The following is a 27,962-nucleotide window of genomic DNA, read 5'->3' as shown; positions in this document are numbered from 1 at the left end:
ATCATCACTGCGGGCGAACACTTTTCACAGAACCATCATTCCATATCTGACCTCTTGGTCCTCATCCTCAAAGGAAACCTGCACATCATCTTAAGATGAGGAGCCTGGGTGCTTAAATTCATAACTGTGCTAGACACAAAACACGCAGATTCAATGACTATATTGGATTGGCTCATTACAACACCCTGTAACCAACTAACCTTCCTTTGTCCTATGACCAAAGAAATATTAACTGCCCACTTCACCTTGAATGGTCTCTTTGCAACAGTATTAACTCCTGATGCTTAAAGAAAAGGAGTACTAGTGGCACCTTAGAGACTACCCAATTTATTTGAGCATAAGCTTTCGTGAGCTACAGCTCGCTTCATCGGATGCATTCAGTGGAAAATACAGTGAGAAGATTTATATACACACAGAACATGAAAAAATGGGTGTTGTTATACACACTGTAAGGAGAGTGATCGCTTAAGATGAGCTATTACCAGCAGGAGAGCGCGGGCGGGGGGGGGGGAAAGGGAACCTTTTGTAGTGATAATCAAGGTGGGCCATTTCAGGAACGTCTGAGGAACGGTGGGGGTGGGGGAAAGAAACATGGGGAAATAGTTTTACTTTGTGTAATGACACATCCACTCCCAGTCTCTATTCAAGCCTAAGTTAATTGTATCCAGTTTGCAAATTAATTCCAATTCAGCAGTCTCTCACTGGAGTCTGTTTTTGAAGTTTTTTTGTTGTAATATTGCGACCTTTAGGTCTGTAATCGAGTGACCAGAGAGAATGAAGTGTTCTCCGACTGGTTTATGAATGTTATAATTCTTGACATCTGATTTGTGTCCATTTATTCATTTACGTAGAGACTGTCCAGTTTGACCAATATACATGGCAGAGGGGCATTGCTGGCACATGATGGCATATATCACATTGGTAGATGTGCAGGTGAATAAGCCTCTGATAGTGTGGCTGATGTGATTAGGCCCTATGATGGTGTCCCCTGAATAGATATGTGGACACAGTTGGCAACAGGCTTTGTTGCAAGGATAGGTTCCTGGGTTAGTGGTTCTGTTGTGTGGTGTGCAGTTGCTGGTGAGTATTTGCTTTAGGTTGGGGGGCTGTCTGTAAGCAAGAACTGGCCTATCTCCCAAGATTTGTGAGAGTGATGGGTTGTCCTTCAGGATCGGTTGTAGATCCTTGATGATGCGTTGGAGAGGTTTTAGTTGGGGGCTGAAGGTGATGGCTAGTGGCGTTCTGTTATTATCTTTGTTGGGCCTGTCCTGTAGTAGGTGACTTCTGGGTACTCTTCTGGCTCTGTCAATTTGTTTCTTCACTTCCGCAGGTGGGTATTGTAGTTGTAAGAATGCTTGATAGAGATCGTGTAGGTGTTTGTCTCTGTCTGAGGGGTTGGAACAAATGCGGTTGTATCGTAGTGCTTGGCTGTAGACAATGGATCGTGTGGTGTGGTCTGGGTGAAAGCTGGAGGCATGCAGGTAGGAATAGCGGTCAGTAGGTTTCCGGTATATGGTGGTGTTTATGTGACCATCGCTTATTAGCACCGTAGTGTCCAGAAAGTGGATCTCTTGTGTGGACTGGTCCAGGCTGAGGTTGATGGTGGGATGGAAATTGTTGAAATCATGGTGGAATTCCTCAAGGGCTTCTTTTCCATGGGTCCAGATGATGCAGATGTCATCAATGTAGCGCAAGTAGAGTAGGGGCATTAGGGGACGACAGCTGAGGAAGCGTTGTTCTAAGTCAGCCATAAAAATATTGCCATACTGTGGGGCCATGCGGGTACCCATAGCAGTGCCGCTGATTTGAAGGTATACATGGAACTTTGTGACTTTGTCCTTACCCATAAGTATTACCTATTTCACATTTGGGGACAGCCACCAGGTTTGCTGTGACATTATCGGGCATACTGTTCCTGATGGCTTGTAGTCCATCTTTGTGTGGAATGTTGGTGTCGAGGGCTTCTACATCCATAGTGGCCAGGATGGTGTTTTCAGGAAGATCACCGATGGACTGTAGTTTCCTCAGGAAGTCAGTGGTGTCTCAAAGATAGCTGGGAGTGCTGGTAGCGTAGGGCCTGAGGAGGGAGTCTACATAGCCAGACAATCCTGCTGTCAGGGTGCCAATGCCTGAGATGATGGGGAGCCCACGATTTCCAGGTTTATGGATCTTGGGTAGCAGATAGAATACCCCAGGTCGGGGTTCCAGGTGTGTGTCTGTGCGGATTTGTTCTTGTGCTTTTTCAGGGAGTTTCTTGAGCAAATGCTGTAGTTCCTTTTGGCCACCCTCAGTGGGATCAGAGGGTAATGGCTTGTAGAAAGTGGTGTTGGAGAGCTGCCGAGCAGCCTCTTGTTCATATTCCGACCTATTCATGATGACGACAGCACCTCCTTTGTCAGCCTTTTTGATTATGATGTCAGAGTTGTTTCTGAGGCTGTGGATGGCATTGTGTTCTGCACGGCTGAGGTTATGGGGCAAGTGATGCTGCTTTTCCACAATTTCAGCCAGTGCACATCGACGTGTGTATGATAACACCCATTTTTTCATGTTCTGTGTGTATATAAATCTCCTCACTGTATTTTCCACTGAATGCAAGCGATGAAGTGAGCTGTAGCTCACGAAAGCTTATGCTCAAATAAATTGGTTCGTCTCTAAGGTACCACAAGTACTCCTTTTCTTTTTGCCAATACAGACTAACACGGCTGCTACTCTGAAATCTGTCCTTATGTTTAATCCTTATGTTTAATCTGTTCCACATTTTATTAGCTGCAACACTCTGGAGGGCTTTTCCCAGACCTGAAAAAGAGCTCTGTGTAAGCTCAAAGGCTTGTCTCTTTCACCAATAGAAACCGGTCCAATAAAATATATTACCCTCACTCACCTTGTCTCTCTAATATCCTGGGACCAACACAGTCACAGCAACAATGCAAAGTGCAGTTGGTGTCAATCTCAATAGTACAAAGAATAGCACCAGGAGCAGACAACTCCAATATGAGCAGATAAGTGAAAGAGAAGAAAGTAAAAAATAAATAAATAAATATCCCAAATGAGACCAAAAAACCTATTCCATAAACTATTTATCTATGAGCTATTAAACAACTATTTACAACAGGAAATACTTCTCTTCAGGGAAAAAAGGTTACATACAAACACCCACAAGATGTTCCAACTACTGACCACAGACAATAAGAAAGAACTGAAGGGCGGGCAGGAAGTTCTGGCCTTTATACCCTTGGCTGTGAGCACAAGCAGATGCAGGGGACATGTGCTGGCCCAAAAGATACCGCTATGGGAAAAATCTCTGGCTTGCCTTCCTCAAATAAAGAAAAACAGAGTTAGATACGATCTTGTCAAGGTTGGTAGTGGTATGGCAACTTCCTAATATATCCAACGTTTTCACAGCATGCACTGAGACCTATTTATTAGCACGAACCAGAAAAATGCAATTTATAGTTCAAGTCACTATCCACGACATATGATCTTTTGGAGGGGTGGGGCAGGACTGCATTTCCATCATTCTTGCCCTTTCAACATGAACACCCTATTACTTTTCCTGAAAAATACCATGATCAAAAAGCAGTCACGAGCTAGGCAGCTGATGAACCAGGAACATATCAATCTTGTAACAACGCGATGCAAAAGTGCATGTCCCAAAAACTTTACCCATTTTCCTTTCTCCTACCCCACGGATATTAGTGTCTTGGTCCCTAAGCTTTTCCCCAGAGTCAATCCAAAGCCCTGTTACCCACAGCAGATAAATAAAACTAAATACATGTAAAAAGAGACGCTTATGCAAGTGGAGCCATTTTCATGGGCTATAAAATTAAATCTTTCTGAGCTTCTCTTCTCTCCATGTCTAGTTAAGATTCCACAATTAAAAAGCCTCAAAAAAATACTTCTGATATTCTGGGGAGCAACTTCATCTACTCATATCTCTCTCTCTCTGCTTTTGATACATTATTAGTATTGCCTCACAGAAACAAACAAAGGACCAAGGATCGTGACCATGTACTCAATCTTTTATTGCTTGGTTTTCTCAAATCTTTTGGCTCTTGTATGCCAACAGCTAATTTTACCTGGGTTGCTTGATATTTCACTATTTTTCAGGTTTCCTCTTCATCTCAAATTTACCAGACAACTGTCTCCGACTTTTCTATTTATTCTCTATGGAACTTAAACCTAACAATGACAAGGAAAAATGCAACTCTCTGGCATAGAAGGAGTAAAGAGCAAAAGCTATGTTATTTTTTGCATAAAAACCAAGAACAGCAAGGGAAGAAAAGGGAAAAAGGCAATGCAGTCAGGAACAAAAAGGACTATTGCATTGTAAGAATTAATTCTGCTTATTTTTTGAGTTATTTTGACAAAATATTTTGCATATTACTGATTTTTCCATTAATCCTATATAATGTTTAAATGTTGCAACAAAGACTTGAAGAAAATTGTTGTTCACCTTATTTTTGACATGTAATTATATTCTATTGCTGTGCAGCTTGTGTGTCCATCAGTCATCTGCAAACGCAGCATTCTGGGAGCAGCTTGAGATTCTTCATTATCCTTTGGTGCAGCAACATTGCGTATTTTTTGTATCTGCAGGACACATGGGCCTTCTAGCTATAAATACAAAATGAAAAAATGCAAAGTGAAAACATGAAAAACTCAATCAAGCTTTTTTTTAAAAAAAACATTGGGATTTTGCTACACGGTGTTGTCTAGCCATACAAACCAAAGCCTATAGGCAAAACACAGCCTAATGGTCTGTAATTTCTGAAACTTCATGTTTTAGACTATATTGTACATAAAATGGATTTGCAGAGAAAAGGCATCCTTCTACGTATATACGAGCTACAATGCCAATTATCTGAAGGGGATGAAGGGTATTCAAAAAAAACAAACAACACTATGGAAATATTGTCACTTTCAGATTCTCACGGAGGCCAAACACTAGGATTTGAAAATGCTACACCACAGGTTCCCAAAGCCAGAGTGCAGTAAAGAGAACATCAGCTGGCTTTACAGACCAGCTGGCTTTAAAAGAGCTGTATTCTAGCTAGCTTTGGCAGCTAAACTAGCAACATAGGGTCTTCAAATAGGGGGTTAACATAATGTATGGCCCACAGAAGACATTAGTGAAATTCACTTAACTAAATTCAGTAAATCCACGTTGTACTAGATATCCCACAGAAAGAATCTCATTTTGTTTGACTGAGAGTCAGGACAGATTGATACAAATCCAAGTAATTTTAATCACCAATTTTGATTATAATTTCAATGAGCAAGCAAAAACCTTGCTTTAAATAATTTTTATCTTGTTTTGCATTTGTACTTTTTAGTTATTTTCCTAAAAAAGGTTGGTACAACCACTAAAACATGTTGATTCACAACCAAATATAGCTGTTAGCAACAAAAAAACCCCACTAAATTTATTGTAACCCAGAGTATACGCTATATCTATACACATTTTATTTAAGCAACTATATAACTTAACATACATCTATTCAGATCCTTAATTTTTACATTTTTAGTATGTTAAAAAATTGTAAACAACGTATTTATTTACTGGATGATTTTTCTTTTTTTATTCAAGATTTGTGCCAAGCTGTATTAGAATGGACATTGGAATTCAATTAAAAATGCACAAAAACAGCATTTTAAATTTGTTTTTATTAATTAAATAAAATTACCTTGAATATGCTGGGTACATAAGAAAAAAAACTTTTAACAAAATATACCTTGCATTTAAAACTAAGTGATTTATTAAACAAAAAGTATTAATTGTAGTTAGTGACTTGAAGGATTCTTTCTGGCCATCATGGCCCAAATTTTCAAGGCTATTTAGGTGCCTAAGGATGCAGATAGATGAGTTAGGCACATAATTCTCTTAGGTTTCAGAGTAACAGCCGTGTTAGTCTGTATTCTCAAAAAGAAAAGGAGTACTTGTGGCACCTTAGAGACTAACCAATTTATTTGAGCATAAGCTTTCGTGAGCTACAGCTCACTTCATCGGATGCATACTGTGGAAAGTGTAGAAGATCTTTTTATACACACAAAGCGTGAAAAAATACCACCCCCCACCCCACTCTCCTGCTGGTAATAGCTTATCTAAAGTGACCACTCTCCTTACCATGTGTATGATAATCAAGGTGGGCCATTTCCAGCACAAATCCAGGGTTGAACAAGAATGTCGGGGGGGGGGGGGGGGGGATGGGAAAAAACAAGGGGAAATAGGTTACCTTGCATAATGACTTAGCCACTCCCAGTCTCTATTCAAGCCTAAGGTAATTGTATCCAATTTGCAAATGAATTCCAATTCAACAGTTTCTCGCTGGAGTCTGGATTTGAAGTTTTTTTGTTGTAATATCGCAACTTTCATGTCTGTAATCGCGTGACCAGAGAGATTGAAGTGTTCTCCGACTGGTTTATGAATGTTATAATTATTGACATCTGATTTGTGTCCATTTATTCTTTTACGTAGAGACTGTCCAGTTTGACCAATATACATGGCAGAGGGGCATTGCTGGCACATGATGGCATATATCACATTGGTGGATGTGCAGGTGAACGAGCCTCTGATAGTGTGGCTGATGTGATTAGGCCCTGTGATGGCGTCCCCTGAATAGATATGTGGGCACAGTTGGCAACGGGCTTTGTTGCAAGGATAGGTTCCTGGGTTAGTGGTTCTGTTGTGTGGTATGTGGTTGCTGGTGAGTATTTGTTTCAGGTTGGGGGGCTGTCTGTAAGCAAGAACTGGCCTGTCTCCCAAGATTTGTGAGAGTGTTGGGTCATCCTTCAGGATAGGTTGTAGATCCTTAATAATGCGTTGGAGGGGTTTTAGTTGGGGGCTGAAGGTGACGGCTAGTGGCGTTCTGTTATTTTCTTTGTTAGGCCTGTCCTGTAGTAGGTGACTTCTGGGAACTCTTGTGGCTCTATCAATCTGTTTCTTCACTTCCGCAGGTGGGTATTGTAGTTGTAAGAATGCTTGATAGAGATCGTGTAGGTGTTTGTCTCTGTGTGAGGGGTTGGAGCAAATGCGGTTGTATAGCAGAGCTTGGCTGTAGACGATGGATCGTGTGGTGTGGTCTGGGTGAAAGCTGGAGGCATGTAGGTAGGAATAGCGGTCAGTAGGTTTCCGGTATATGGTGGTGATTATGTGACCATCGTTTATTAGCACTGTAGTGTCCAGGAAGTGGATCTCTTTTGTGGACTGGTCCAGGCTGAAGTTGATGGTGGGATGGAAATTGTTGAAATCATGGTGGAATTCCTCAAGGGCTTCTTTTCCATGGGTCCAGATGATGAAGATGTCATCAATATAGCGCAAGTAGAGTAGGCGCGTTAGGGGACAAGAGCTGAGGAAGCGTTGTTCTAAGTCAGCCATAAAAATGTTGCCATACTGTGGGGCCATGCGGGTACCCATAGCAGTGCCGCTGATCTGAAGGTATACATTGTCCCCAAATGTGAAATAGTTATGGGTAAGGACAAAGTCACAAAGTTCAGCCACCAGGTTAGCCGTGACATTATTGGGGATAGTGTTCTTGACGACTTGTAGTCCATCTTTGTGTGGAATGTTGGTGTAGAGGGCTTCTACATCCATAGTGGCCAGGATAGTGTTATCAGGAAGATCACCGATGGACTGTAGTTTCCTCAGGAAGTCAGTGGTGTCTCGAAGGTAGCTGGGAGTCCTGGTAGCGTAGGGCCTGAGGAGGGAGTCTACATAGCCAGACAATCCTGCTGTCAGGGTGCCAATGCCTGAGATGATGGGGCGCCCAGGATTTCCAGGTTTATGGATCTTGGGTAGTAGATAGAATATCCCAGGTTGGGGTTCCAGTGGTGTGTCTGTGCGGATTTGATCTTGTGCTTTTTCAGGGAGTTTCTTGAGCAAATGCTGTAGTTTCTTTTGGCCACCCTCAGTGGGATCAGAGTGTAATGGCTTGTAGAAAGTGGTGTTGGAGAGCTGCCGAGCAGCCTCTTGTTCATATTCCGACCTATTCATGATGACAAATGCACGTCCTTTGTCAGCCTTTTTGATTATGATGTCAGAGTTGTTTCTGAGGCTGTGGATGGCATTGTGTTCCGCACGGCTGAGGTTATGGGGCAAGTGATGCTGCTTTTCCACAATTTCAGCCCGTGCACGTCGGCGGAAGCACTCTATGTAGAAGTCCAGTCTGCTGTTTCGACCTTCAGGAGGAGTCCACCTAGAATCCTTCTTTTTGTAGTGTTGGTAGGGAGGTCCCTGTGGATTAGTATGTTGTTCAGAGGTATGTTGGAAATATTCCTTGAGTCAGAGACGTCGAAAATAGGATTCTAGGTCACCACAGAACTGTATCATGTTCGTGGGGGTGGAGGGGCAGAAGGAGAGGCCCCGAGATAGGACAGCTGCTTCTGCTGGGCTGAGAGTATAGTTGTATAGGTTAACAATATTGCTGGGTGGGTTGAGGGAACCATTGCTGTGGCCCCTTGTGGCATGTGGCACCATCACACGGCCTAATAACATCAGCCACACTATCAGAGGCTCGTTCACCTGCACATCCACCAATGTGATATGTGCCAGCAATGCCCCTCTGCCATGTACATTGGTCAAACTGGACAGTCTCTACGTAAAAGAATAAATGGACACAAATCAGATGTCAAGAATTATAACATTCATAAACCAGTCGGAGAACACTTCAATCTCTCTGGTCACGCGATTACAGACATGAAAGTTGCGATATTACAACAAAAAAACTTCAAATCCAGACTCCAGAGAGAAACTGTTGAATTGGAATTCATTTGCAAATTGGATACAATTAACTTAGGCTTGAATAGAGACTGGGAGTGGCTAAGTCATTATGCAAGGTAACCTATTTCCCCCTTTTTTTTCCTCCCCCCCCCGACGTTCTTGTTCAACCCTGGATTTGTGCTGGAAATGGCCCACCTTGATTATCATACACATTGTAAGGAGAGTGATCACTTTAGATAAGCTATTACCAGCAGGAGAGTGGGGTGGGAGGAGGTATTTTTTCATGCTTTGTGTGTATAAAAAGATCTTCTACACTTTCCACAGTATGCATCCGATGAAGTGAGCTGTAGCTCACGAAAGCTTATGCTCAAATAAATTGGTTAGTCTCTAAGGTGCCACAAGTACTCCTTATAATTTGCTTAGACACTTTAAAAAAATATCTCCCTAGACACCTATCTGCATCTTTGGATGCCTAAATACCTTTGATAATCAGCCCCCTGTCTTTCAAGTTCTTAGAATTAGTAGATGTCACCTTCTCCCGCTTGTTTTTTATTTATAGATTGGAAAAGAAAAACAAACTCTCCTGCTTTTACAACTTGCAGTTAGATTCCAAACTTTAATGAATTACTCCAAATGAAGAAAATATTGTCTCTGTGCCTGCTAGCTAAACTGAAACCAAAAATAATTAAGGCAAAAGCTTTCCTGCAGAACAGAAACTGAAAGTATTACATTTAGAAAAAAAAATCAAAATACCAACATTCACTCCATTGTAAAAGTTGAAAATAATATACATACCGAATGCAACATGTGACATTGTAACTTATTTATAAAGATTGAGTTGACCTGGCAAACAGAGGCTAGGGACCTATCCTCCATGATCATATCCTATGCTCAAGTTATTGGGCTCAATACAGCAATAACTGGACAAAAACTTAATTTAAAGGGGAACTGGGGCAATGGTGACAGTGGACAACTCTGACAAGGGACTGGAGTAAGCAGGGAGAAGTGGGACCAACTAGGTGAAGAGACTGGAACTAAAAGCTAGAGCGGGAAGAAACAAGGAGCCTGAGATGGGCATGCAGGAGAGGGACACCTATCTGCATCTTTAGGCACCTAAATAACTTTGAAAATTTGGGCCATGATGACCACAAACAATCCATTAAGTCACTAACTACAATTACTTCCTTTGTTTAATAAATCACTTAGTTTTAAATGCAAAGGGACAACTGAAATGTGATGGGTTACCCTGGGTGGGAGATTAGGACTGGGACCCAGGGGAAGGGAGGGGAGGAAAGAGAGCCAGACTGGAAAAGGAGCTGCGAGATAGGGGAACTGAGACTGATTGGAAAAGAACAGTGGGATGAGAAGGCTGAAGAGTGGAGTGTGTGCAGGCAAAGAGAATGGTACTAGGATAGCCAGGGAAGAGGAAGAGACAGGACTGGAACAGGGACAGGACAGAGATGATGAACCTGATGGGGTCAAGTTTGGGAGAATGGGCAGAAGAGCTTGAGCCCACGATAGCACACTCCCCTCCACAGCCTGGAATGGAACTCAAGATTCTTGAGTCTCGCACCATTCCTCTGCCGTCAACAAAATTTCTGTGAAACCCACTGGCAAACTGTGTGTCTCGTTCCCCTATACTGTTGGTCCACATAGCAGGAGAACAACCTACTTTTGCTACCAGTTATTCCATCTGTAAAGTGGCAGAGGTCTTTGTGATAGAGCTCCAGGTTCCAAGCCATCTGATGAACCAGGATGCTACATCATGAAATTTCTATTTTTATCAGTTTGCTTTTTTTAAAAAAAACAAACTAACTTTTTAGGGCAATTTCCTTGGTTAAAATAGCATCATTAAGGTTGCTAAATGATGTACTCTAAAGTTAGGAAATGCCAGAATTAAGGTCGACTGTGCAACCTTAATTTCACCCCCTTGTATCTATGATTATGATACAGTCTTTAAGTACATGATCACATTCTATATACACATAGACATCCACATATATACGTGTACACACACGCGCGCACAAACACACACACACACACACACACACAGGACCTATGCCTCATTCAGTGCACAGGATGAACCTGATCTCGGGATGAATACGGGTTGGGTAGTGAAGGAGGCTGTTGGATCTACGACTCCGTCTCATTTGTTGAATAAGTTGTGATGTGTATTGAAGGAGGCAGGGGACTGCAGGAAAAGAAAGGACAATCTCATGATTAAGACTGTTGAATGCTGCCCTGAAGAAACAGGTGCTATCCTTTCCTCTGCCACAGCATTCCTACATGATGCTGGGCAAGTCACTTAAACCAAAGTTTTCACACTTGGTCACTAAGTGCATGTTTCTCATTTTCTGGGTGCCTACTTTGAGACCTTTGAGTCTGATTTACAGAAGAGCTAAGCATTTATAGCTTCAGCTGAAGTCAGTGGGAGCTTTATTTGAATATATAAAGTGCTTTACAATGCTAAAAATCAGGTCCTCGGTGTTTCAAATTGACCACACAAAATTAGTGTACACTTTCGACCTTAAGTTCTCTGTGCCTCTGCTCTCCATTTGTAATACCACCCACTCAACTCACAGGCCAGACATCAAAATTAATTAATTAATTGTCTGTAAAGCATTCTGACACTGTATAGATGAATGCCATAAAAAAGCCCCCCAAAAAATAATTTTTCTTTTTCCAAAGCAGGGTTTGAATAGTGTGCAGTAAATAAGGCTTGGGGCCACACACTGAACACTGGACATAAAACAAGATATTGGATAGTTGTTCATTATATAAGCATCTGCCATTCTGTGTACTAAATGAGGCTGGGGTCTGGTGGAAAAATTATTATGCGATGATTAGGGCCCTAACAATTTCAACAGCCATGAAAAATGCATCACGGACCGTGAAATAAGCCCTTCCCCGTGAAATCCGATATCCCCTTGTTCCTAGGAGCGCCCCAGCAAAGGGGGCTCTAGCTCCAGCTGGACTGGGGAGGGACAGAACTTGTCCATCCCTGCACAGCCACTGGGGGGGGGGGGGGGCCAGGAGACCAGACCCACCTACAGGTACCTCACCCAATCAAATGCGGTCCATATTACATGTAATGCACCTCTAATTTCTCTTGTCAGTGAGCTGTGGAGGTGCGAGTTTGGTAAAGTTGATAAACTGGTCTGCTACATTAAATAGATCTTTTAACACTGCCCTAGCTGCAAACTTTGATACAGGCAGCACATTGCAAACATGACTGAAATTACTGAAATTGTGGAACAAAAAGTTGCACTTCCCCAAGAGCCAGTAATTACTTGTTGGAATTCCTAGTTTTGGGCTGTACAATACTATGCAGCTCACCTGAAGTACTACTTTGAGTTCGTCTCAGAAGAGCTGACACTGACATCAAAAACGCAGGTTTTAACAGAACTGTCAACCCCTCTAAATGATGCTCATCTGAATGAGGAAGTTCAGTTCGTTGCCATGGACTTACTCACTTGGTTTGAATCTCAACATGCCACAATCCACCAAGCATACAACAAAGTAATGGACGTATTGTTCTGGGCTGAAGCACAGTCAAACGAAAATCACTCTGACAATGCTGAGTTAAATGCCAGCGCTCAGCAGGTGAGTTTGTGCATGGCAAAAAAGCTCAGACAACACTCTACTGCTATGGAGCAGAGTGAATCGACGTAGCAAAAACAGCTCAAAAGTTTCAGCAACCTGAAACTTTAGGGTTCCTAAAAGCAGTGTGTATTTCTGACCCTGCACAAATGCACCTGTTGATGTCGGATTTAACCTCGCTTAATGCAATTCCTGGCTCTGATAAGAATTGTAGGTTGGAGATGCTTGCTTACAAAAACATTGTGAAAGAAGAGGACTGTAGTTTGTCTGTGCTACAGTTTTGGAACTCAGTGGAAGGCAGAATCCCCCATCTTGCAAGTCTAGCTCAGTGCTATCTGACAATTCCAACAAAGTCCATGGATGCAGAGACAGCAGTGTCTAAACACAGACAGCTGTTTTCAGCACAGAGACAGGGAATGAAGAAAGACACGGTTGCTGCATGCTCCATGCTGACGTTCAATTAATGACATTTGAAACCAGAACTTTTTTCCCCCAACTTGTTTTTCATAGAATCATAGAAGATTAGGGTTGGAAGAGATCTCAGGAGGTCATCTAATCCAATTAGGGTGACCAGACAGCAAGTGTAAAAAATCGGGACAGGGGGCAGGGGGTAATAAGTGCCTATATAAGAAAAAGCCCCAAAAATAGGGACTGTCACTATAAAATCAGGACATCTGATCACCCTAACTCCAACCCCCTCCTCAAAGTTTTTGTTAACTTAAGGCTGTGGTTCTCAAGTTTGAGGCTATCAATTGAAATCACTACACTACAAAACTCAGATGCTCCTACTTACCAATCAGGGAGTTGAGCCCTGAATGTTATTTGCTGCTAAGTGTCAATCAATAAACCCTGTCAAGTTCACATAAACTTTATTTATTTTATTGAAACAAGCTAATAATTGCATCCGGAAGGGGGGTGCACCCTGTACAGTCACCCCTCCCCCTGCAGAGCGATGGGGGCAAGAAGTGGGAAGGAAGGGTACAGCGCTTTCTGCAACTGGGAGAGATACCCAAAGAGCGCCGTGCAGGTGAAGAGCAAGTCTTGCCCTACATTCCCTCTAAGGTGCGCGGCTGCGCAGCAGGGCACCAAGGGCCACGCACTTAATTAGCAGAGCTGCACAGGCATGCACTTTGTACTCAGGGGTTTGGCCAAGGTGGGCCTGGAAGATGGCAGTGGGGTGAGGTGGGGGTGGCGATGGGGGAGCTTGGGGCATGTAGGGCTGCAGCAACTCCCCCAGCCCAGGGCTGCAGTGCAGCAAGGAGAGACACCTCTTTCCCAACTCTTTGGCTGCGGCAGGGCCAAACGCCCCCTACTCCTAACTCCGGGGCTGCGGTGGGGCCAAACGCTCCCCCCCCGCCCCGCCCCGGGGCTGAAGTGGGGCCAAGCGCTGCTCCCCCGCCCCAATCCCGGGGCTGCAGAAGGGCCATACACCCCCACCCACAACGCTGCTGCGCCAGGGAGAGAGGACTCCCCCAGCCCAGTGCTGCTTGTGGGGAGCAAAGGCTGGAGGGGAGTCCTCTCTCCCTACCACAGCCCCAGGGCAGCCTGCACCCCAAACCCCTCATCCCTGGCCCCACCCCAGAGCCCGCACTCCCCACACCCCAACCCTCTGCCCCAGCAAATCACCGATATATTGGTGCACATAAAATTCATTTGCACATGGATGGGAAAAATTAGATGGAACATTGGTTGTCCCTTCCAAGACGGCCAGGATTAGCAGCTAGGAGCCCCTGGCTGGGGCGCTCCCAGCAGCATGGGTGAGATCCGACCCACCTCCACCCCCGAGAACCTCCTGCGGCTGCAGGAAGCTCTACTGTTGCTGCCTTTGGAGTCCAGCTCTGAAAGCAGCACAGAAGTGAGGGTGGCAATCCCATGATCCTCCTACAGCAGGTTTGCGAACTCCCCACCCCCCGATCCCTTTTTGGGTCAGGACCCCCACAGTTACAACACCATGAAATTTCAGATTTAAACATCTGAAAACGTGAAATTTACCAATTTTCAAATCCTATGGCCATAAAACCGACCATAATGGACTGTGAATTTGGTAGGGCCCTAGTGATGGTGTAAAGACTGTATTATAATGCACATGAACAAGGGGGGATGAATTAAGATTGTACAGTCAACCCTAATTCTAGCTTAATAATAATTCAATAATAATAATAATTCTATAAAAATAATATTCTTGTAACATAGTTTTTGTGCTTTATTACATATAAACTTGCCACGCAAATACTGAAAACTTAAAGTCCAATGCTCCATTAAGAAACTAAACCCCTAATAAAATATATGCTTGCAATATCTGTTTACTTAACTAATTAATTAGTTTATACACCTTTTGTAAATTAAATATTTGAGAACAGTTCCTTCTTCACTTTGGCGCTCAAAATTCTGTATTTCCCTTTCAAAAACTGGTGATATCACAACTACCTAAAACAATATGGGGATTGGACAGGAAGGATGGCTTTGAAGCACAGGACTGAAAGTAAGGACTTCCAGGCCCTGTTCCAGGTAATGTCATGTACTCATTTTGTGACACTGGGCAAATCACTTGTGGGTTTATTTTCAGAGGTCCTAGGGAGCTACAACTCCTATTAAGTTAGCCTCAGGCACTCAGCCTCTTTAAAAGTCAGTCCACTAATTTCGGGGCTCAGTTTCTCCACTAGTACAATAGGGATAATAATACTACTTTACCTCACAGAGTATAAGCCTTAACTCAATTTTAGTAATGCTCTGAAATCTTTGGGTTTAAAGCACTGCAACTGAAAAGTACTTTTAACTCTATGTTGAGAGTTCCACAGGCAAGGACTATGTTACTTGCCTTTATCACAAACATAATAGAAAAAAATACCACCTGCTGTCACAGAGCAGGACACTGACTCTTGAACACTGGCTTCTGCAAATTATATCAGGGGCACGTATTTTTTAAATGGTCTGATTTTAAAACATACACTTGAAATTGTTAGTGATTTTACATTTTAAAGGTAATTGCCAAGTTTAAAAAATCAATTGAAAAGATAATCATTAAAGAAACCATTAGAAAAACTAACATACAAAAACAAACTAGATAAGAAAAGCTTATATTACAGATAGCATCCTTCAAGTATAAAGCCTCAGGCTTGGCTTTCCTTTCCTTTCCTTTCCTTTTCTGTGTTTAAAAAAGAAATTAAAAGACAAAACCTACACGGATCAGGTCACTTTAGTACATGAAGCAATATTACAGAAAAAAATTAAGAGCAAAATGTATCAACTAGCTTTCTTCCAGCAAAGCATCCGTTAAAATACGATCTCCTACCTTTTTCTTAACTAGTCTTAATCTAATCCATTTAAAAAAAAAATTCTGCTTGATCTTGTAACTGCAGTTCTCTCTCAATTTTTAGGTTCTTTTTATAATGTATTCCTAGCTTGAAACACATAGGACTCTCAGAGACACCATGCCATCACAGCAAACTATGCCCACACCTTTTCTGCATGTCAAAATACACCTATAATTTAAGTTTTTGGTGGGGAGGAAGACCTCCCTATTGATGCAAAAATGATCTTAATGAAATTATACAACATTTTTAATATTAGGTCATTACAAACTTATTTGTGCCTTTACAAGTGTGGCGTTGCATTCCATATGCTTTATGGAAATATGCTTATGAGTATGACATAACTGGAATATGCTTCACGCTAAATACCCCTTCTATGGTGTCATTAGAAAGCTTGTAATCTACTAAGTGACGGTCCCAAGGGGATCTCTGTGACCAAACCCGTCACAGAAGCATAGTCGGCAGGATATGTGCACAGCTGATTGCTCTGAGACACTGGTAATGATTTTAAGTGAGTTTTGAGTGTGGTGGCTGGAGAACAGACAAAGGAGTTTCTGTTTGCTTATTTCGGGTAAGGGAATTAGGGACAGAAAAATAAGCAAAATGAGCAAGAGCGAAGCTCAAAAGAAGTTCTCAAAACTTGGAACTGCACAAGTTGCAGATTGCTGAGAAGGAAAATGAATACAAAAGGCAGATGGAATTAAGACAAATGCAAACTGATGCACAAATTGCCAGGGAGAAAGCTGCGCACCAGCAAGCCCTGGAATTCAGGCAGCTAGAGGCTAACGAAAAAAGGCAGAAGGAGAGAGAAAGGAGCAAGCCCTGCAGTTAAAAGACAAAGAAACTGAGGCCCAGAAACAGGCTCAGATAGAAGCACAAAAAGCTGCACTAGAATTAAAAGACAAAGAAATACAGGCCCAAATGCATGAACGGGCCCAAATGCATGAAGCATGGACTGGGTGTAATGGAGTGCAAGATACAGAACTCTTCAGCAGCTGGCTTCACTTCCCCAAAAATCCACAAATGGGAACGGTTATGCCCACCATATGATGAATCCAGTGATACTGCCGAATATTTCATCACCTTTGAGAGACTGTGCACTTTCCATGCGATTCCTGAGGATCAAAAGATGACTACTTTGGTTGCAAAATTGACTGGAAGAGCTCTGGACATACTCAATAAAATGGCTATTACTGATGTTTCAGACTATGGTGTATTTAAGGAATTGGTTTTGAAACAGTTTTAGATTACACCTGAAACCTACAGGGTTAAATTCAGGAGCCTTAAGAGGGAAACTGGATTAAGTAACGTGGCTTATGTAAATGAAATGAGGGATTTGTTAGGCAAATGGGTAAGGGGAAAAAGGCATTACAAGCTTTTAAGAAATATGTGATTTGGTTGCTCAGGAGCAGTTCCTGAATATGTGCAGTGACGATGTAAAACAGTATTTGTGGTACAAAAAGGTGGATGCAGTAGTATCCCAGGCTACTGCCTCTTACCACACAGGATTTGTAAAGGTTGCTTCTACACAACCAAGCAGTGAGCATATACATGCTGTTAAGCTTAATGGCAAAGTGCTCCAAGCACCTTTAGCTAAGGTACACATGGAAACTGGTGATTTGCTGAACTGACTGTCGCAGCAGTGACACACAATTTTGCACCGTTTCTACTGCGGCATGACTTTTTTAATGTGACAGATTCTGTCCCAGGGTTTGTTAGCAACAAGAAGGAATCTTGTGCTGAAAGTCCCAGAGGGGAGGGTGAAGTCACATGTGCTGCTAGGAAAATAGAAGAGTGTCTCTTGAATTCCTCTGTAGCAGTGGAAAATGGGCTTTTGGGGGCAGGGATGGTCAAGACCAGTTCCTCTAGCCCCAGAGCTCAAGGCAGGTCCTTGAGGGAAGGGGTGGATAGAGCCAGCTCCTGTCCTGTGATCATCTCCCTGGGGGAAGAGGATGATCCACCTGGTAACAGAGGGGCCTTCCCAGCTGCTGACTGCCAGGAAATTGCAGGTCAGCAGGGGACAGGCCCTGCCCTAGGGTGCATAGGGACATGTATCCTGGAGGGGAGAGTCCACCCAGCTGACCTTTTGGAAACAGAGAGTGAGGTGACAGAGGGGATCTTAACAATTCAAAGCACTCCACTGAAGGATGTTGTTACTGCTACACGTGTAAGAGATAAAACTGTCCCTTCAAGGCAAGAGGAAGAAACACTTTGCATTTGGGAAGCTTCACAGGGTGGGGCCTGACACAAAGAGATTCCAGAGGGAGGGGCCAAGGGCAGGCATGGCTGCAGTGTACTCTTTTCTTGCCAAAACCCAAAACACATACCTGAATTAAGAGCCTTCACCAAAAAGACAGAAGACTCTGTGTCTAAACCCCTACCATGGTACACAAAGAAATTAAGAAATGCAACTGACACTGCACAAGCTAAACGGTGCACACCTGTCTGCCGTGGATTTGCTAGATATCTTGTGTCTTTGGCTACTTCACCTATAGGTCAAGACAAAGGAGTTAATATTAATGGTAAATGCTTTGAAGATGTGTGACATACCTGATTTTTGGAAAAAACTTTTATACATGCTAGGGATGGTGACAAGACAGTCCCACAAGCATGTTGCTTTTCAGCTTATACCTATAAACAGGCTGGAAGCTTGGCACAGCAGCAAAAGCATAACAGGCCTATGCTGCTGTGTGGAAAGGGAAACTGAGACACACACACATTGGTGGCTAAATGCCAAGACACTTACAGTTTAATAGATATTGCTGTCTGCATTCTGTTAGCAATTCTACACCCTAACACGTTTTCAGGCACCTGGGGACCAGGAACCCAGAACTTTGCCAGAACCCCTATGAATAGCATTATAGCGTTTGATAATGCTGGATGGGGGTATGACCAGAGCTGAACCAGAATTTTAAATGTGCTGCCTCTGCCATGGACAGTGTCCAAGTCTCTGGCAATAAGTTCAGGAGGAGGGTGTGATGTTGCACTCTATATGCTTTATGGAAATATGCTTATGAATATGACATAACTGGAATATGCTTCATGCTAAATATCACTTCTTTGGTGTCATTAGAAAGCTTGTAATCTACTAAGTGTGTTCATCCTATTTGTTTGAACGTATTATTTCTATATCTGGAGTTCGGAGAATAAGATATAAACTTGTGTCACTGATGCAACCATATTAAGTGGAGGCCGTTAAGGGTGCTCCAGAAACAATCAGTTGTAAATGGCCTTAGTTACTTGAAAGCCTTCCTGTGTAAGCATGGACCAGCCCATAGGGAATGGAGCCTTCAGTGACATGTGACCATGTCACCTGATAATGAAATCAATCTTATATCTGGTACCTTTCCATTTAGAAGGAGGGGTGGGGACCCAGAGAGACAAAGGATTCCCACCTTGTGCCAAAGCTATAAAAGGGGATGGAGCAGGACAAAGGAGGCCAATCATGAGAAAACCCCAGCTTATCACCTGAGATGTCTTCTGGAATTAACAAGGACTGTACCAGGGGAAAGGATTGGGCCCAGAATAGGAAGCAGTCTAGTCTGTGAAGGAAGCTTATTGGAACATCTCTGAGGGTGAGATATTACCTGTAATCAGTTTCTTAATGTATTAGGCTTAGACGTGCGTGTTTTTGCTTTATTTTGCTTAGTGACTTACTTTGTTCGGTCTGTTATTACTTGAAACCACTTAAATCCTACGTTTTATACTTAATAAAATCACTTTTGTTTATTAATGAACCTAGGTAAGTGATTAATACTTGGGGGAGCAAACAGCTGTGCGTATATCTCTATCAGTGATATAGAGGGTGAACAATTTATGAATTTACCCTATATAAGCTTTATACAGAGTAAAATAGATTTATTTGGGGTTTGGATCCCACTGGGAGCTGGGTGTCTGGGTGCTGCAAATAGGTAACCTGCTGAGCAGTTTTAGTAAAAGTCTGCAGCAGGCTAGTATGTCTGGCTCAACAAGGCAGGGTTCTGGAGTCCCAAGCTGGCAGGGAAAACGTACTCAGAGGTAATTTCAGTACTTCAGGTGACAGTCCCAAGAGGATCTCTGTGACCAAACCCATCACAACAAGTATGTCATAGCCGAGATATTTGAAAACATAACAATACTGCACATTTTAATTAGTTTTGTTATAAAAAATTCAAATTAACCAAAGGAATTTCCAGGAGGCTTCTGCTTTCTGGTGTGCCAGAGGCAAGTAAGTGTCATGGATGTAACTCCTCCTTGGCTATAAAACCACATTTATTACTCCTAAGGGTGTTTATATAAAATCAGAAAAGCTGCATTTTTAACTTTTTCTTGCTTTACATTTTCTTTGCCAATTACTTTTATACTATGTTTTGAAAAATGGATATATGCTTGGTTGTTATGATGGGTATGTCGAACAGAATGTTTGATAGGAGTTTTAAATGTAAAGGCTTCAACTAGTAAACACAATTTGGTCAAAAGGACTTCACAGAGAATTAACACTGAAGATCCTTACCAAACCATAAAACCTAGAGGTAAAGTAAGCCCAGCCTTCCCTTCTTTGCAAAGGAAAGCCTCTAGGAAAAATGTGTGTAGTTGGAAATGTTTTAAACCTTTTGTTAATTTCTTAAATGCTGAAATGCAAAACGTCTTTGTGAAATGTATACCTGCAAATATGCTAGCTAAATGCAAAGCTCCTCATAATTCCTAATATCATTACTGTGTAAATAGTAAAATGCTTTATGCAACAACATGAAATCTAATGATCTTGCTAAACTAATTACTAGAATAAAAAGCCATTTAAGTACAGAATATTTATATTAATGGAGAATTAATTACTGACTTTGCTCAAGAAATTCCCTCACCTACCTCAGGAAGACAAGAAGAATCATTTCTCCAAAAACTGTTATAAAGAATCAGCAATTTCTTTAATAACTATTTATGCTAAAGACTCTTTTTAAGAATTACTGAATTGTTTAGAACAGTGTTTAAAAGGAAGTAAAAAGCTTTCAATAAAGAACTGGAGTGTTCGGACTTTTTGAAAACGGAAATTAATTTCCAGCTGGTCTCTCATAAAATTAAAGAAATATTTCAGAAATGGAGTAAAAAAAGTTAAAATTAACATTAAAGAAGTCCTGAGAATTTCCCGTCATAAAGAAAAAGGAAATATGACTGTCAAGAAAGAATGACAACCCTAATTCATATATGAATTAACAAACTACATGTTCATAAGATGAAGGGGCTACAAAGGACAACCCAATGGAAGTTAATGAGCCAAAGACAGCAACCATCTTTAAATCTAGAAAACCCTGGAAGAGGTCTGTTTTCCTCTAACTTCATGGGCAAAGGAAGGAGAAGAGTATTTAAAAAACCTCTGAAGTGAGCAGTCCTCATACAAACACTCTCCCTGATAACCATGCTCAAACACACGCACACACCCCTGCTAACCTATTTAACCAGCAAGCATGCATCAACTTATCCTATTAATCTCTAAAAGCAAGCTACCACAGAAAGCTAAGAAAATTAGAGCAGATTCAAGAAGAAATCAAACCAAGAACCCTTCCCAAGACTTCAGCAAAGATTGGCAAGAGGAAGTTAACTAAGACACTTTCAAAGGATCTGATTTACAAATGTGTGTGATTTTTTTATTGGGATATGGAAATGCTGTTGTAACTTAATATCTAAACAGTTTCTCCTTTTAATCACCAAATGGTTACACCATGTATTCTTGGAGAGGAGACAGGGGATAAACACTGTTGAACAGAGAAATAGTGGGGTTTAATCATCTTTAAGAATCTTCATATTTGTAAGACAGCTCTTTAAATGGCTTTGTGATACAGCATGGCCAGAGGGCAGCAGGAGAGTGTTAGAAAGGGAGCTTTATTCCCTGTAGAGGGAGGAAAGTTTGCTATAAATTAATTAAAGCACCTGAAGCCAGTCAGACCACCGAAGCCAATCACATGATAAAAAAAACCCTGCTTCAATCAGACAAGAGGAGGACTTGAAGCAGAGTGGATTGGTGTTGGGGCAGAGAGCAGTTTGGAGGAGTTGAAGCAGAGTGGATTGATGTGGGAGTAGAGAGCAGTTTGGAGGGAAGCAGAGGAGAGTTTGGAGAAGTGCTGTGGTGGGCTAAGAAGACCAAGGCCCTCGGTAAAGGGACACCTGGTTTGTGCAGAGGGAGGGCAGGAAGACCCACAAGCTGAAGAGCAGGAGATGGAAGTAGCCCAGGGGAAGGAACCGCTAGTTCTAGTGGTTTATTGCTATCCCTAGGGCCCCTGGGCTGGGACCCAGAGTAGAGGACGGGCCCAGGTCCCTCCCTCTCCACTCCCCTCCTCTAGGACACTAGTAGGGCAGGTAATACCCCAGTTCAGGGGCAAGAAACGGTGCCCTGAACCCTCCCTCCCCAGAAGAGAAAGCACGAGACCCATCATAGTAGTGCCGGCAATTTGCCACAGGTTTCTTCTAAGTAACTGATTTAAATATCTTCTTTGATTTCATAAAATTGCTTATTTTGCCCTGTTCTAAACTGTGTGGTTATTATTAATAGCTAACAGGATCCTCCTGCCCTTAAACAAATTCTTTTCCCAATTATAAAAACTTAAGTACCTATGAGATACTAAGCTGGCCTTAGTAAATTTGGCACAATATATACTTAGGTTTTAACTTATCAAATGAAGAACATCCCCAGAAGCGGTTTACTTTCCAAGATGTAATCTCTGTTAAATGCTCTCAGAGGCATACAGAAGAGATTTTAACACAAGTAACCAATTTATTATTTGGGTTCTATCATTTTGTTTCATATTTTCTTCTCCTCCCTTTAATAATAAAATAGCCCTAGTTAATATTTTGTTTGGCTTTCATTGTGGCATCTTCAAAGATATGTAAAAGAATACCTGGGATTAAATCAGTGGGAATCACACCCTTGAACTGGCAGCAAGAGAAACAATTCGGAAGAGTTGACCTACCACTTCTTGTTTCTCTAAACTAAATCTTTTTAGTCATTTTTAAAATAAAATGACTTGGTATCCAACAACTTAAAATTATCCCTTTTGACCCCACATGTACTATTTAAATAAATTAAAATATCATACAATAGCTCAGAGTTGTAAAGTTAAGCTAAGTATTGCTCAATTTACTTTTGTTTTGATTTATACATTTGTTCAATATTAAGGAGTGCTTATACTTTACTCAGAGTATTCCTTAAGTTTAAAAATTCAATTATATAAATAGACAAATGCACTGACCTCCTTCACAGAATTAGAATATATAAGCAAATGAAAACATACTGTAGATATTTATGATTTTCCAGCAGAATCTCCCTCACACCTACAGCAAACGGGTCTACCAACATGTCCAGAAAGTTAATAAACTATAACTATTTTGGACCATGGAGCATGGCTCTAGATAAAACACTGGTACTCCCATTACATCAATCAAGAACTGATTTTGGAGGCAGGTGCTTGACATCTTTCTCTCAGACACAAGGCTGGCCATAGTACAATGTATATTGAGTATCAGCAAACCGAATGCCATTAGTGCCTCTCCTTCTGAACACAAGTAATAGATGGTACAATTCTAGCCAGGTAGGGAAGATACAAAGTGTACAAAAAATGTAGAAAATAAGTAATCTAGACAGAAGAGTATATTTTCACTATTTTATTTCACAAGTTGATGCCTGTGGGCCCTATGTCATGAAAATATTTTCTTATAAACTGTATGCAATACCTATCTTTTATAATTCAGGTTATGTTATAGGATGTATAACTGGCAAATGGAATATGCACAACTGTTTCCAAAACTGTTGTTATACTTCATTCCCAAATGTCTGAAATGCATTATTTCATCTGTTCCCAAACTGCTCTGTAGAGTACTTTCTGGGAGACCACAGAGTTGACATATCAAATTGGTTTGGCTTCTTCTTGCATCCAGTGTCATGTCAGGGTTTTCTTAAAGACTTCCAAGCAAAAACAGCTTCATTAGGGGCTAACGATGCATAAAAGAGGACATGGAAGCAGGAGCTGTTCAAGGGAATGGAGGCAGCAGCAGGACTGAAACTATAGGCAACTATCGAACTACCCGCCACCCTGCTGTTGGGTGTGGATTTACAAGTAATTGGCAGGTGATAAATGTGCAGGGGAGCCAAGGAGTAGGCAACACAGGCTGAGAGAAGAACAGAATAAATCAGATTAGAGATTAAATGAGATGCAAAAGGAGACTGATTTTTTCCCTAAAATGAACACCACACTTAAGGTATTAATTAGTATGATAGCACCTAGAAGTCCTAGACATGGACCAGGAACCCACTGAGCTAGGCGCTGTACAATTGTCAATTTTTTTGTTAGGTATCATGGCAAAGGACAGATTTTTAAGGAGGAATTTGAAGAGTAATCAAGTAGCTTTGTGGAAGTTTAGAGGGAGCATCTCCCAATCATGAAGGGCAACATAGAGAAGCATGAAAAGGTTTGTTTGAATATAGAACAGTGAGCGCTCAAAGCTGATGTCATGGGCAGATCAGAGACAAAAGCCAACGTTCTGATGCTGAACGAAAGGTGATAGGTAGAATGAGGACAGGCCATGAAGGGCCTTGAAAGCGAAGACAAGAAGCGTACATTCAATACAATAGAAAAGAGGGAGCTAATGGAGGGAAGCAAAGAGAGAGGTGACAGGGTCTGTCATAAATATAAAGGGAAGGGTAAACACCTTTAAAACCCCTCCTGGCCAGAGGAAAACCCCTTTCACCTGTAATGGGTTAAGAAGCTAGGATAACCTCGCTGGCACCTGACCAAAATGACCAATGAGGAGACAAGATACTTTCAAAAGCTGGGGGGAGGGAGAAACAAAGCCTCTCTCTCTGTGTGATGTTTTTGCCGGGGACAGAACAGGAATGGAGTCTTAGAACTTAGTAAGTAATCTAGCTAGACATGCGTTAGATTCTGATTTCTTTAAATGGCTGAGAAAATAAGTTGTGCTGAATGGAATGGATATTCCTGTTTTTGTGTCTTTTTGTAACTTAAGGTTTTGCCTAGAGGGATTCTCTATGTTTTGAATCTAATTACCCTGTAAGATATTTACCATCCTGATTTTACAGAGGTGATTCTTTTTACTTTTTCTTCTATTAAAATTCTTCTTTTAAGAAATTGAATGCTTTTTCATTGTTCTTACGATCCAAGGGTTTGGGTCTGTGGTCACCTATGCAAATTGGTGAGGATTTTTATCAAACCTTCCCCAGGAAAGGGGGGGTAAGATTTGGGAGGATTTTTGGGGGGGGAGACGTTTCCAAACAAACTCTTTCCCAGTAACAGGTGTTAGACGTTTGGTGGTGGCAGCGAAAGTCCAAGGGCAAAAGGTAAAATAGTTTGTACCTTGGGGAAGTTTTAACCTAAGCTGGTAAAAGTAAGCTAAGGAGGTTTTCATGCAGGACCCCACATCTGTACCCTAAAGTTCAGAGTGGGGAAGGAACCTTGACAGGGTCAAAACCACAGACTAGGAAAATCATCTTTACAGCAACATTCTGAATAGATATAAATAGGGCAAGACTGCTTTTGTCAAGGCCAGAGAAAAGGATGTTGCAGTAATCAAGACATGAGATGATGAGATCTTGGACAAAAGTTTTAGCTGTGTGAGTGGATCTATAGGAAAGGACATATCTTAGAGACATTATATAAAAAGAATCGGCAAGATTTAAACACATCCTGGACGTGAAGACCCAGAAAGAAGTCCAAGTTGAAGGTAACACCGAGGTTACAGGCCTGAATGAAAGGGATAATGATTGTCTTGTCCACAGAGACCGAGAAAGAAGATAGCACGGATGGGCTGTAGGGGAGGGGAAGGTGCATTAAGAGTTCTCTTTTAGGCATGCTGAGCTCGAGCTGTCAGCTAGACTTCCATGAGATATCAGAGAGACAGGCAGAGATTTTAGTTTGGACAGAAAGAGTCCCATCTGGAACAGAGAGGTACATTCATGAGTCGTCAGTATACAGTTGGTAGTTGAATCTGTGTTTGCAATGAGCTTACTCAGAGATAAGGTGTAGAAGAAGACAAGAAGAAGGCCAATGGCGGAGTCCTGTAGAACAGCCACAGAAAGCTGGAGGGTGGATGAGGAGGATCCTCCGAAGGCATCACTGGAGAGGTGACTAGAGAGGTAGGAGGAGAACCAAGGAAAGACTCAGAGAAGTCAAGGGAGGATAAAATTTCAAGAGGAGGAGCATGGACCACTGTGGCTACCAGATAAAAGAGAATGAGGATGGAGTACTGGTTCTGATGTTTGGCTATACACGTTGATGAGAGCTATATCAGCTGAGTGCAAGTGCATTCAAAATTAAAATAACTACTTACCTAACAACACATTCTTATGTAAGCAATTACGGTAGTTGTCACAGTCACAAGTGGGATAACAAATGAGAAAGGAATAGTTCCACAATGTGATCTTTCTAAAATGTGGCTCACATTATGAAAAAATTAGACCATCCTGTATTACTTGATTGATTTTACAACTAATGTATATGACAATCAATAAAAAAAATGGCCAGTGAAAGCTGAGGAAGGAACAAAAGTACAGAATCATGTATGCTGCTGACATGACTTAAATTACTACAGAAATAGTAGAAAACCTACTATGTAACTTTAAAGAGAATGCATAGTAATTACAAGGTAACTCATAACTCCAGTTAGGTTTGATTACTGCCAAAAGCACTGTGATTAATGCGAACAAAAGTATTGTTAAACTAAAAATGAACAAAAGTATTGTCAATGTTAGGCCTCAAACTTCCGGAAGCTTCAAAAAGCAAGCTCTGCAAAGTTAAACTGAAACTTGAGGTCAGAATGCACTGCAACCAGGTAACACTTTAGGCTGGCTCATATGTATGAAGATAAACTATGCACCTGAGCATAGCTTATAATATTAAAGCAACCATGTCATAGCCATACAGCTAAAGGTAGCCTAGAATTCCTCCTTACCTGTAAGGGGTTAAGAAGCTCAAATAACCTGGTTGGCACCTGACCAAAAGGACCAATGGGGAAAGAAGATACTTTCAAATCTAGGGTGGAGGGGGGGAAGAGGCTTTGTTTGTGTTCTTTGTGGAAGCAGAGAAGCATCAGGTCAGAAAACTCCTTCTCCTAAAATCATCCTAAAATAAGTCTCAATATTGCAAAAAGAGTAAGTAAATAAGGCAAGGCACATGAGATTATCTTTTGCTTTTAGCTTGTGAATTTTCCCTATGCTTAGAGGAAGGTTTATCCCTGTTTTTTGTAACTTTAAAGTTTTGCCTAGAGGGGAATCCTCTGTGTTTTGAATCTGATTACCCTGTAAAGTTACCTTCCATCCTGATTTTACAGAGGTGCTTCTTTTACTTTTTTTTCTTTATAATAAAGTTCAGTTTTTTAAGAATCTGGTTTAACTATTTGGTTGGTTGATTATTCTCAAGCCTCCCCAGGAAAGGGGGTGAAGGGGCTTAGGGGGATATTTTAGGGAACAGGAACTCAAAGTGGTCCTTTCCTTGAATCTTTGTCTAACTCACTTGGTGGTGGCAGCAGTATCGATGCAAGGACAAGGAAGGATTTGAGCCTTGGGGAAGTTTTTAACCTAAGCTGGTAGAAATAAGCTTAGGGGGTCTTTCATGCGGGTCCCCACATCTGTACCCTAGAGTTCAGAGTGGGGAGGGAACCCTGACAAAGCACATTTGAGATAATTGGCTACATGAAGATAAACTATGCAGCCGCGCATAGTTTATAATATCAAAGTAACCACACTAACCACACTAAGAATTTGGCCCACCCTGATTGGTTGGTCTGTTTTAAAACACGGCCAACACATAAGATAAAAAGTACCTTAAGGCGCAGAACTAAGGTGTATGTGTCTTGATCATAAGGGGACCCCTCTTTGATCGGAAAACCTGACCCACACCCCCTGAACTGAAGGGACGTGCACTTCTCGACTGTCTGTACCTGGCCAGTGCGGAAAACGGCCGACTGAAGGGTAACGTATTTTCAGATGAATGCAGGGTAAAATTTTGAAGTAAAGACATCTGGTTGCTCGAGCTGAATTGATCTCAAGTTTGTATTGATACTATAGTGTTAAGAATAATAGTAGGTAGTTGATGAATAACTTTACATGTACTTGTGCTTGTCTTCAGTATAACTTGCCATTTATATTAATCCTTATTCAGTGCTGGACTTTAATTTTTCTTTTCTTGTTTTGTCTATGTTGCTTTTATAGCCATAAATCATTAAAAACCTTTTTTGAAGAATAATTAGTAGTTTTAATTTCTCTTATACGGGCACTACTCAACCTCATTACATCTGTGTTGGGTGGCGGGAAGTAGCAATCGCCCAGGGCACAATTAGGGCCCTGATGCATGTCC

The 27,962-nt window shown here is 41.6% G+C and overlaps 1 protein-coding gene across 1 annotated transcript in view; it reads right to left on the bottom strand.

Moving 5' to 3' along the window:
- TDRD3 (tudor domain containing 3) overlaps positions 1–27,962 on the bottom strand; it is a 302,953-nt gene that overhangs the window by 150,986 nt on the left and 124,005 nt on the right. Inside the window, exon 4 of the mRNA XM_074961727.1 lies at positions 4,454–4,614. Coding sequence (XP_074817828.1) covers positions 4,454–4,614 — 161 coding nt within the window. The remainder of the gene's footprint in view (positions 1–4,453; positions 4,615–27,962) is intronic.

The sequence above is a fragment of the Natator depressus genome, chromosome 1 (genome assembly GCF_965152275.1).
Source record: "Natator depressus isolate rNatDep1 chromosome 1, rNatDep2.hap1, whole genome shotgun sequence".
NCBI classification, from domain to species: Eukaryota; Metazoa; Chordata; order Testudines; family Cheloniidae; genus Natator; species Natator depressus.
Note: the sequence above shows the minus strand (reverse complement) of the source record. Positions and strands in the feature narration are given on the sequence as shown.